Source organism: Nothoprocta perdicaria, unplaced genomic scaffold, assembly GCF_003342845.1.
Source record: "Nothoprocta perdicaria isolate Ctin4 unplaced genomic scaffold, notPer1 scaffold_95, whole genome shotgun sequence".
Taxonomy (NCBI): domain Eukaryota; kingdom Metazoa; phylum Chordata; class Aves; order Tinamiformes; family Tinamidae; genus Nothoprocta; species Nothoprocta perdicaria.
In genome coordinates this window covers 2,166,214-2,178,669 of record NW_020456254.1, presented here as the reverse complement: position 1 = coordinate 2,178,669, position 12,456 = coordinate 2,166,214, and the positions used below count along the sequence as shown (strand labels likewise).

General features: G+C 36.4%; 1 protein-coding gene across 1 annotated transcript in view; it reads left to right on the top strand.

Annotated features, from left to right (window-relative positions):
* The window catches only part of NCAPG2 (non-SMC condensin II complex subunit G2), a 29,880-nt gene that overhangs the window by 16,789 nt on the left and 635 nt on the right, over positions 1–12,456 (top strand). Inside the window, exons 15-27 of the mRNA XM_026053005.1 lie at positions 205–335; positions 783–956; positions 1,766–1,836; positions 2,141–2,294; positions 2,436–2,609; positions 3,324–3,437; positions 3,532–3,675; positions 5,296–5,395; positions 5,983–6,167; positions 6,949–7,092; positions 7,535–7,638; positions 9,636–9,733; positions 10,160–10,262. Coding sequence (XP_025908790.1) covers positions 205–335; positions 783–956; positions 1,766–1,836; positions 2,141–2,294; positions 2,436–2,609; positions 3,324–3,437; positions 3,532–3,675; positions 5,296–5,395; positions 5,983–6,167; positions 6,949–7,092; positions 7,535–7,638; positions 9,636–9,733; positions 10,160–10,262 — 1,696 coding nt within the window. The remainder of the gene's footprint in view (positions 1–204; positions 336–782; positions 957–1,765; positions 1,837–2,140; positions 2,295–2,435; positions 2,610–3,323; positions 3,438–3,531; positions 3,676–5,295; positions 5,396–5,982; positions 6,168–6,948; positions 7,093–7,534; positions 7,639–9,635; positions 9,734–10,159; positions 10,263–12,456) is intronic.

Below are 12,456 nucleotides of genomic sequence, written 5' to 3'. Positions count from 1 at the left end.
CATTTCTACTTGATATCAAAGTATATAAATTATTTTCCATATCTTTTTTTACTAAGAAATTTGGTATATTTTTTTGCTGACTATATCTGGTTCAGTTGCCCAACTATCAGAATGACAATCTGGCATTACATGCAGAAGTTATTGCTAATAACATTCTGAATAAATAGTAAATATCTAATTGGTTGTTCTTGTATTTATATGTAGCTAAATTGATGCTAACTATTCGGCGCTGCTTGAATGCCTGCATCCAGAAGGCAATGAAAGAGAGTTTCCATAATGATGATGATGGTGGTGGTGGTGGTGATGATGATGAAAAGGAAAAGGAGAACATAAGTGTAAGCAAGTTTACTTTATGATAAGTTAGAACAACTTCTGTGACATGGATTTTGAGGTAGCAGTTAATGAGAAACCGAAAGTCAGAAGGAAAGCACTTGTGCATTCCGGGATTTCAAAGGGGAAAACCACCACTGTGGTGTTTCCATGCTCTGTATGATGGTAATTAGGTGAAGTAGCTCGGATAAGCAAGAAGGAATGAGAGCCATGAGCACTTTTCCAATTCTAGTGCTTCATGTACACTTGTTTGACTTTGCAATCAAATGTATACAGAAGAAATAATGTAGCAAAATCACCAGAGCTCTATGTGTGTTAAGAATAAGTAAGTTTGTTCTGCAACAAAGCCAAAAGCATTTTGCAATACATGGATTTTCATTCTTTTAAGCCTTATTATAACCAACGTTAAGATCTTGAAATGCAAAGGGTAATATCATCTGTTTGTATTTCAGACATTGAATAATGTGTTGTCAATAAATGACATGAACTCCATGGCAAGTTTGTTGGAAATCATTGTAATTCTTTGGAGAAGTATTCACAAGTCACTAGATCACAATGAAGATGCCAAGGAATATGCCATCAGAAAATTTGCTGCTGTACTTCCTGAATATTTTAAAGTATTTAAGGTAAAGAAAACATAGATTTAAATTTAAATATTCCTGTAATGGCTTCATGTTTTTTCTATGTTTTCTTTTTTAAGTGTTTATTTCTCAACTGTTTTCATGGGATTAAGTGTTGTTTTTTGTTGTTACCATGATCCATAAGCAACAGCAAGTTTTTGAAATTCCACAAGTGAGTAAAAGCCATTCTCTAATTCCCAAGTCTGAACGATCAACTATTATTTAAATAGTCCACACAGAGTTTTTATTGCAACAAATAGCTCTTCTTGTAGTGTCTTCAAAGGTAATTTTATTTGAATATGTTCGTGGTGCGGATACAGAGAGACTGTTCCTAACGAATCTTTTTCATGGATCGGTGTCTATATAGTCCTAGTGAGATTGTGATGGTACCTTATCCTGTGATATATTTGAACAGCTTCTAGTGAATTTTTGCCTTGCCACTGTTACCCAAGCTCCTCTTCAGAGTCTTTTTTCTTTCTTTCTTTTTTTTTTTTTTTTTTTTTAATACATTTCAAAATGGAATGGATGTTAATTGAAGACCCCACTTACTTGCAGAGAGGTTAGATGGTGTCATGGTTCTGCCACTGTTAGCCACTATTGGGATATATGAAAGCTGGAACAATTCTTTCTTTTACAAAGGTTTTTAATGTAATGGAACCATAAATAACTCATCGTAGTTGTTTGTAATGGGAAGGAAAAAAGGTAAATCCTTACATTTGAGTTAATGTAATAATACTTATTTTCAGTACGTGTTAAATTTCCATGTATGTATGTGTTTGCACATGCACATCATAAAGCAGAAGTGTTTATCCTAGGACGATCGTTGTGTTGTTCCATTGATTATCCTGGCATCCTTTATGCCACCTGCTGCGATTCCTACGTTCAGGTACTATTTGCTTATTTATTTATTTATTTAAAGCCAAAACATCAGTGAAAAGAAATCTCTTGTTAATTATTTGTTAATTTTCTATTCTATTAGTGCATTAAATGTCCTAACGATGAATTAATCTTCTAAATACATCTTACAGTACAATCTCTATGGTGCAAATGTGCTTGAAGCCATTTGCAAGGGTTATTTGGTATTAGTTTATTTAGTGGTTGAATCTTTTCTGCGCTAGTGTGTGTGTGTGTGTGTTTGTATCTGTATATATATTTATGTGTGTCTATATTTTTATTTATTTATTTGAAAGCTGTAGTGTGATTTCGAAACTCAGAAATCTTGACAATGGAGCTGGTGAGAGCAAATATTCCACCCTAATAGACTGCATATGTCGCTGGGGTCAAGTGGGACATATTATGGAATTAGCCTGTGACTGGTTGTCTGATGTGCTAACCCCAAGAAAGGTGAGCTTAAATCAATGACATTTATAATACCTTTATTTGGCTTTTAGAAGGAACTTTTTTAATACTGTCTTATTCTCTTTTAGAAGTATTTGTCATTAAACACCCTGTGTGATACCAGTTCTGTGCTTCCCTCTCCTTTAGAGCACTAAAACACCCGAACGACGAGTGCGCATCCACATAGCGCAGGAATCGAAGCCAGAATTAGCACTTGATTACATTGAATATTTATTGACTCATCCAGTTAATCGAGGTTGCCTGCTTGCTGTTCCTAAAAAGAAACTGAACCAGCTGTTGAGACTTCTCGGTGCTGCAAAGGTAGTGTTGCCCTTGCCATATATAGTACTCACAAAAGAGTGCTTAACACTTCGTGTTGCCTGACTCCAACTGAAGGTCTGCAAGGATCCAAAGTTAATTTGATTGTAATAATTTCCAAACAGAAAACTAGGCTACTTAAAGGCAAGACCAACTTTTCCTTTTCATCTATATTTAAGATAAATATTCTAAAATAGAATTATACTAATTCATATTGTTTGCGACTGTCAGATTTTAATATGTTTATCATTTTTAAGTATCTCAAGAGTTTGTGATCTAGTGCTGAACATTATTAAGGGATCTGACTTTCAACATATGTATGAGTCTGAAAATAAGGCTTCCTTAATATGTCGTAAGAAAACACTTCTTCACTGGGCAAGTTGATGATCACTGGAAGAAGTTGTCCAAAGAGTCTGTGGAGAGTCCGGGAAGCCTTTCGGGATGTGGTCCTGGGCTGACCTGTTTAAGCAGGGGCCATTGACCAGGTGCTCTGCAGGGTTCTGCTACAACCACAGTTATCCAGTGATTCTGTTAGTTTTGGCATTGCAAAGCAAAAGTACTTGAAAATATGCCTGTTTCTGGGGAAGATATATGTGTGTGTGTGTGTGTGTGTATATATATATATACACACTTTTTTTTCTTTTGTTTTAAACTTATGGACATAGACAAGAAATGTTAGAAAGTATTTTCTGAAAATGCCTAAATGTGATATTACAGGAAGTTCTTGGCTCAATTCTGAAAACAACTGATACAAGTTCTGGTAGCTGCAGTCAAACTGGCCTAAGAGCATTCAGCCTCTATTGCAGGTTGAGCATTCATCTTCAGAACAAGGTATAGTTGTGCCTTTCCAGTACAAACTAAAGCTACAGCTGACGTTTTAGCTGAAACTGAAATTGGTAAAACTTCTCTATTTTTTTTTTTCCAGTTTTCTGAAGAAGGAAAAGATTACCTTGCACTTCTGGAGGAGACAGGCACTTGGATAAAAAGTCAGATTGTACCTTTTATACTAGCAAGTGGTCAAGAGGATGGCATTTCAGAACACCGTAGTATTTCAGAGTCAATTATCCAGGTTAGAGATTTCTTGCTACTTAAATTGTACTGCTGCCAGTCATATATGTAGGAAGGGCAACAGTTGTGCAGCGCTTAGAGTGCACTGGAATATTTGGAACCCAGTAAATCAAGGAAGGAATGAAACGCTGCTGATTGTTCTGAGGATAGGTTTGTGGTTTTGCTGTTGGCATCATTGCTTAAAAAGTCTCAAGCTCTTTTAATGGCATTTAGCTATGTCATATCTCTTACATTTCTTAAAGCATAAAACTTTGTGTTTAAGTGTCACCAAACTTCAGGAATGTATGGCTTTAGAAAAACTACCAACAAACTACAGTGCATGGTAGGTTACTCTAGCAATTAAATGAAGTATGTGGAGTTGCCAATGCCTGGTTCTTATCTAGATTTTTTGCACCTAATAGTGCATAACGTCTTTTCAATATGTCTGTTGAAGTGAGGAAGTGTTTTATGCTTTAAACTTTTAAGTGAGAATCGTCACTGAAACTTTCTAGCATGCAATGTAACCCATGCCTCCTGAATTGCAGGTGACTTTTTTCCCCCCCATCTCTCATATTAAATGGGAGTAATGCTTATGCAGTTTAAGGAAAAACACATTAACACAGAGGGAAGGTTGTGGCAGAAATGCAGTTTTGAAAATTCAAAGAAATCAGTTACCCAAAACCAGGATGTAGCGAAGTGGAAGGTCAGCCCCATCCATTCTTCTATAGCAAAGGTCCTGGAAGGGAGTTCCCAGAACCACTGCTGCTGCCTTCACAGCACTGAATAGCACAGCAGAGGACAACTCTGAGGAATATGAAATGAAGATGATACTTTACTGATAGAAAAAACATAGGCAGTTATCACCAGTAAACACACCTGACATCTTACTTGACTAGCTAATAATGGAACACCGAGTGTGTTTTATTAGTAGAACTTAAATCCCATTTGCATCGTTATTTCCAATGTTCAAACCGAAGTGTCAAGACTGATATGTCTTATCTGGAAGTCCAGGCCGCCTGAAGCCTCCATAATAGGCCACATTCTTGTTATGCAGCTCCTATGATTTTTTTTAACCTTTCTCTGTGCTCTGTTTTATTGGAATAAGGCATTTGGAGTGTCTGTTTAGTAGCAAAGCTGCTAATCAAAGAGCACAATATGTCCATCTCAAAATGTCCTTAAAATACACAAGAGTTACAGTTGCTTCTTTCATACAGTAGAAGGGGATTAGGCTGTTTCACGTGTGGTGGCTAGGGATGGGGTAGGATTCCGTTGTTTGTGCTCCTAAATGCACTTGTCCACTGCAGTCATGGTGCTTTTATCTTCTGAGAGAGGATAGACACGTGCTTATTCTGCTAGACTGTGGGACTAGTATCATAGAAAAACTGAAGTGCTGTGGGGTAGGATTTCTTATGTATAACTTGGGCTGAGACTTCTGGAATATAGACATGAAAATGAATAACAATTGATGAAATGAATGGATGTTTCTCCAGTATAATTATAAAGAGTATTTTTTTTTCTGTTTTTTTTTTTATATTTTTATATTCTTTTTCTTACTTATTATGACTGAAGGGCAGCTTTATATAATTCCTTTTTTTTTTTCTTTTTTTTTTTTTCCTAATAAATTTTTGCATCTCTCTTCTAGGCCTATTTGACAGTCTGTAAAGATGTCATAATGGTTGGCCTCGGAAATCTTGAGTTTCAAGCTCGCCTTTTAGATGTGGCACTCCTGGTAATACAGTCAGGTAAGTTATTTTGTGCTAATCTCAACATCTCTGTATATGCTTAACTGATTTTTCGTACATCATAATCCAAAAGGGTAAAAGCATTCATTCTTATGTGTCATAAAAATGGTATTTACAGCTTCAGTTTGCATTCATAATATGGTCAAAAGTTATGGCAGCATTTTGGGAAATCTGACAAGAAGCAGAGAATCAGTCCAGAACCCTGTTCCTATTGATTACTAGGGTTTCTTCTTTGCTCTTACCTGCCACTTGCTACTTGTTGTTTATTTATTTTTTTTTAGGGTGTTTTAAAAGATAACATTTTAGAGTTATTGATATTCGGTCCACCTTTGGAAATTTTTGCCTACAGTATGGACAGAATTACAGCTCTGTTCCTGAAGAAATCCACAAATAGAATCCCTGTGTTCTACTGTGTTTTTCATGTATGCAGTACTTGATAGAATATTGATTACGCTGTATGAAAATTTCAGCTACAGGCCTCAGAAGCTAGATGTGATATCATCTACACTTGTAAACTGCTGCTGTTCTTGTACCTGAAGAATATCTTATTAAAATTTTAATATTGTGTCATTTATCTTCTTCTCTAGAGAGAGGTGGCTTTTGTATTCCGGTACTGCTGTGTGCTCTTAAAGAGATTATTGAAGCTTCTTTGGCCCAGAATATTGACCCGGATGAAATGGCAGATCTGCTCAGTGCTGTGCAGACCCTTTTCCAGAAAGTTTTAGAGTGTGTTGCACGTAAGCTCAAGAAACAGCAGGAAGAAGGGCTTCAGGTACTATGCTACCCTTAAAACCATTATCCGTGTGCAGATGAATCCATCATTTCCACTCAGACTGAACAATGTTATACTTTGATTTTGACATTTTGAATTAAAACTTTTATTTTTATTATTCCTATAGACAGCTGATTATATTTTCAATTATTTTTTCTAACATAATGCTGTTTTTTGGACTCCAAAAGCATTCTTTTTTAAAACATTGTTGATTCTAGCAGTGATGGAAAAACTATTAAGCCAGAACAATGCGTGATTCAGAGCAACCTTAGCACTCATACTTTATTAACCTTATCTGTAATTAAAATGAACTATGCTCTATGCTAAGCAAAAAATTCAATTACATATATTACAGTCTGGAGAGGTGGCATTTGTGCCTCTCTCAGCCAGAATTCCCTAAGCATTAATATATGGATTCTGTCCAAAAGTTCTTCAAACCCTCCCATCTTCACAGAAAGGTCAACTGCTTGCATTTTGTAGCAGACTCTAGATAGTGGTGGTATGAGTGGATAATTCTGGAAAATCTTAGGATCTGCTTTTCAGGACTTGTGGAGAAAAATCTTTCTAATGGTTCAAACATTGCTTTAGGGAATCTCTCTGTGTTCCTCAAATTTAGAGCTGTTGACATGCACTGCTCATTTCCTTCCTGTATCATAGGTGACTAAAATAAAACAAGAGCTTTAAAACTGTGTTCTGTACTTCCTCAGATAGTAACTTGCTGAAATATTTTAATTACATTCAAACAATCTCAAACAGCTGATCTGTTTTTCTTTGGTTTTAGCTGATTCACTCTCTCCAAAGGCCTCTTGGCGAATTCCTACACACGGTCCAGTGCTGGCATTCAACTTGCACAGCACTTCACAAGGGTGTGCTCTCAACCCTCCTAGCTGCAGTAGTAGCAGAGATAAATCATACACTGGAGAAGGTAAAGTCCGTGCTAACTTTTCTTTCCGTTTGTTACCTTTGTTATCTATCTTTGTGGTAACAAACATATCTTTGTTATGTTTGTTACCACTGTTATGTAAAGTATTTTTAGAAATTATATGTACGTGTGTAAGCCTGCAGACACAAAGGTTACTTATTCCTGTTGAATAGGCTGTGTCTTCATTTATTGTAACCAAAAATTCATTAAACGAGACTTTCATCCAGAACTGTAGGGAATACTTCCTTTGCACATACTAATTGTTCTAGTTGTAGCCTTCCTAATTGAAATTTGTTTTGCTTGTTTTGACACTGCACAATTAGATTAAGCATATTAGAAAAATACATGTGACCATGTGTAGCTACTGAAATGTAGACATGATTTAATGTTTTCTATATCCAGATATTTCTAAATTTGTGTGAGTTGTTGACTTTTTGGTTTTCAGGGTTCCAGCGAAGGAAATGTAAATATACCAAGGACTATTTCAGAATTCCCTCCTCTCTCCAACAGTTTAATGGTCATAATTATGAAGTCAGTCGATGTTGTCAGGTAAATGTTTCTCCATTAATTTCTGCAAGATAATACAATCAAGAAAAACTTGTCAAGAAAAACTTTATTTCTAAATTCAAGTATAAACAAGATACTCTTAGTAGTTACTAAATTCACCTTCAGGTACTTCAGGGACTGGTGGTCCCTTTCTCTTGATTTATTGCTTGTAAATCTTCCTTTGGGGGAACGGATGCCCTGCTGGCTTGTTTCTTGGCTTCATCTGAAAGTGCTCATTATTCACCAGACTGTTCATCTTGGTTTCTTTAAACGTATTTCTTAGATTGCTTCTGTCATAAGATATATATAATCATAAAATACAGAGGCATCTTTCAATACAGAGGCATTCAGATGACAGAATATTTACCAAAAATAGCATTAATTCTTTAACCTGAAAATCTGCAATATAGTGACAATTGTACTAACGGGTGTATACAAATCACAACTCAAAATATATTTAGTATCTCAGACACTTATCCATAGTATAATCAAGTGCCTTATTTCTTAAACTGTTTGTTAGGTTTCTCTAAGTTTAGTACCCTTTGAATAGATGTTAAACTTGACAGGTGTTTGTATCCCATTTTACTTTGCATGATTATCCCTCTACCAGAATTATTTTGAATTATCAAAGAGCCTTAAAAGCCCTGTGTTCTCCATGGCTTGGCCTAACTCCTATTCTTAACTAGTCTTAACTCTTCTGTCAGGCAAAGAATGTTCCTTTCTCTGCTGTCTCAAGCTTATTTTGTTTGTCTTTTGTCTTAAATACTTTCCTAATTCTAGTCGATGCACCCAGACTTCAATACTTGAAGTCTTCCTGCAGAACAAGGCTCTGGAAGCTGTGTCTCCTAATCCGAATCTTGGTTTTCTCTCAGTCAGCTCTCTGTGCAGGTTCTGCCTCAGTTAAGGTGTTTCTTTGGGCTGTTCTTTTGAACAGAAAGTCAGTGAATTCTCTGAAGCAGCTTCTTATAGTGGTCAAGAAGAGTCTCGTCCATTCTTGAAGGGGAAAACTGCTGTTTTGTGCCAGGTTTCTATGAGCACTCTGAGAAGATTATCTTCTTGTATCTACCTTTTCGATCCAAAGATCACCCAAGTTAGGTTATAATACATATCTGGATGCAGTGATGCCTCAGGATGAAAACTGCTTTTAATAATAACTATTTCAATTATAACAACAGCCCAAAATCAAAGATTCTAGTAGTAAATCAACATCTCATTTATATCTCAGAAATCAGTAGCATTATCACTGTTTTCCATAGCAACGCCAGAACTTTGACACTAAAGTTTCCAATATAAGCTTCTAAACTGCAAAAACAATCATCTTGCACTGAGTTCTGCCGTCGATTTGGGGTTACTATTTAAACAATCTGTAGCATTGAATCTTGGCTCCCTTTCTGATCATAATCCTGAGGGACTTGGCATTATCTGGCTGCTTGTGTCCTTCACTGCCCTTCAGTGGGAAACTATCAGTGTCTGAAACAAAGCATTTCTCTCACATATCTTTTTGGAAACAACAAGTTGTTCTGAAATATTCTTATTATTAATCCTTGCCATAAAGCAACATGGCTGCATAGATCCTGTAATAAGTCTCATTATAAATTAATAAATGTAAAGTGTTCCTTAATGGAACTAAATAGTATTAAACTATACACTGAAACAAACTGAGTTAATAAATTTCTGTTTAACTGTAGCATGAGTAGTTTTTTCACAGGCTGGTGAAAACCCTATAAGTTTTTCATTTCTGATTACTGCTCCCTGTTCTGTGTACAAACACTTTGATTCTGCTCCCAAGCAATTTACCATTCTGCCAACTCTACAGCCCGGGTAGCTGCAGAGGAAGCCGAGTAATTTAGTGTCACCCAATAAATCCTGTCTTGTCCCACGTGGTATCTGCTGAAGCTGGAGGTGGCAGAGAAGCACAATCAGCTGTTGTTCTAATCACAACAACCTGTTCAATTTTGGAAAAAAAAACTTTTACAAACTATCTATATTTTTCTTTATAGATCATTTTTAAATGAATTAATGGAGTGCCTTATTTCTGAGGAAATCGAAGGGATTTTTAGTCTTATGGCTACTGTCTGCATTGTTATTTTAATTAAAGGTCAGTCAAGCTATTTTTGTCCAATAAAACTTTGTTTTGATATGCTATGTTTTGAAAACCAAGTTCATATAAAATTTAGGAGACCATTTTCATCATTAGCTGTTAAGTTACCATCTTTATCCAAGATTTAAAGTCTGTTACTTTTAAATGATGCTGCTAAGCTTTGAACTCTTCATCTTTGTGAACTGAGTTTAAAAGCAAAACCATTTTTTTAAGCTAGTAAGACCTATCTGTATCTTCTGGTTTGCAGAATTACCCTGTAATTTGGAAAGCATAAACTGCTTCCTTAACTCGGGGAAATGAAAATCTGAATTAGTATATAGTTTCTTATTAAAGAACGTTTATTGATAAAATAATGTTCTGTGAAAATATACAGGTTCTTTTCTTGCTAAATCAATATTTTCAACATAATGATATTTCAAATAGGTAAGCACAAAACTTCGCTTCTCAAGGATGTTGCACCTGCCATTCGGAGGAGGCTGATAACGTGCAAAGAAGCTGCCACAGAAGGATCTAGCAGCACTGAAAGGTAAATAAATGTGCTATAGGAAATGAACACTGACCTCTCCTCGCCCCTCTCTGCAATAAATGGCTGAAGCAATTTGCTTAGGGGATTCTGGATGGCTGCAAGGTTTAAAATGTGGGGGAAAAAGTCTTACAAGATACTGTGTCCAGCACAGGATTAAATTTCCTCCCCATACATTAGCTGTTCTGATCATAATCTTTACATATTGAGTATGTTTTTTCTATGTTTAATTTGAATCTTACAACTTGTCCTGTATATTGCAGTACTCTGAAATGCAGTTAGGAGCATTTATAGAACAAAGCAAGTCATCTTTTCATCATTTCTTATTCTTACATCAACAGCAATGTTAACTTTTTTCCCCCCACTCTGTCTCCCTAGAACAATAAACAAATCAATGCTAAAAGAAGGCTATGAAGAAGTTCCTCAATAGTTAGGTTTTGCTTAATTAATTTATACAGTGTGTATAGCTTCTCAGACAGGTACAGTGCTGGCCCAGGTGGGGCCACTAGTGTTTCTGACATGCCGTTTGTAGTGCTGATATAGAACTAAAACGTGATTATGCACAGCCTGAAATATGCTCTGTTACTTGAGAACTCTTTTATCATTGTCTTTTCCTACTCATAAACCAGCAAAATCTGACGATAGTAGCTTTTTTTAATTCATACTCTAATAGTATTATTACTCTCTGCTTCCTAATATACTGTCTCATAATAACACTTTGAAGAATTATCCTTATCTAATACCGATGTATGCAAAGAAATAATGAGGCTCTGTAATTTCCCATGAGATTAGGCATTTTTTGCTAGTATCTTAAGCTGAGACCTGGGGTAATCTATTATATATTAGCAGAGTAAAACTCCTGTCTGGTGGAGCAGTTCAAGCGTTGCTCTGAAACAGGGAGTTCTTGGACTGATTCCGAAGCAGAACTTTGCCTTACAGTGGAGCCTTCCCTCTGCAGCTGAGCTAGCAGTTTAAGGTAGCCTTGTGGGTCTCTTATTTAAGAAGTGCTGTTCAGTGCACTTTTAAAATCCTGGACAACATATTGGGTAGTGAGAGGTTTTCCTCAAGAGTAATGGCATGCCCATTAATTCAGTTTATAAAATGCTAATATTATTTCTAGGGGAAGGAAAAAAAAAAAAAGGACGTGAATGCAGTGCTTTAGGGACTAAGGGAAAATACATCATGCTCCAGGTAGCAAATATTCTATGGACTCATGCATTTTTCTTAATGTTCTGCATGTACATTGTTTAATTAGCATTTCAATATATGGGCAGCAGAATTTAAATGTAGCTAGTGGTTGTGCTTACAGATACTTCAGCATTACCAGTTGACCTGACCTTCAGCTGACCTCCCAAACCCTTTATCGACCTCATTACATCTGTAAATAATGATTATTTTAAATAACTTATTTTTAATGTGACTTTGTACGTGATCTTTCTGCCATCTACCCAAAAGTTAACTGTTGTTTAACCTAGTTAAACTGACTTAACCTAGTTAAACTGACTTAGGTTTCTGTTTGAGAGGCTTAGAGCTGTTCTGAAGAGCTGCTTGTTCAGCGTGCTGCTGGTGCAACTTTGGAGACTGATTATTTTAAATAACCTTAAACTGTAACAAAAATTATACAAAATAGCATTGTGATTAAACGCACCGTACTTATCAAGCTGTATCAGGCCAATTGAGTTCTGCCATGGTTTGAAGGACCTTAGTGTGAGAAGAGTCACGAGGCACAAAGGTGGTAGCCTCAGTTGAAGGCTGGTGCCTAATGTTTTTTTCATAAAATTGAGTTGTATTTCAGGTTTGGTGAGCTCATCTTTCCCACCTGCAATGAGTGAGTGCCTCAGCAATTTATGACTGACTAACCTTGCTTATTTGGGGCATCCTTAGAGCACTTTAATAATACAAATATGAAGAAATAATGCTCGAGATACACAGGTGATGGAATCTTTTGCAAAAGATGGACTGCAAATGAAGAATCAAGTTTGCAGCAGCTAACCCTGAAATGATGATTTGGCAGAAGCCCAAAGTCACTAGTCTTGTCTTTTGGGGGTATCGTAGGCCAGCACTGAGCTGTGTGAGAAGGGGGAGCTGCGAAGGCTGTGCAAGGAAACGGAGACATCAGAGCTGCCCCGGGAGACTGGTTGGGAAGCAGGGTGAGAAAAAGACTCTCACAACGTAGTTGGGGTTCCAAGCAGCTGAA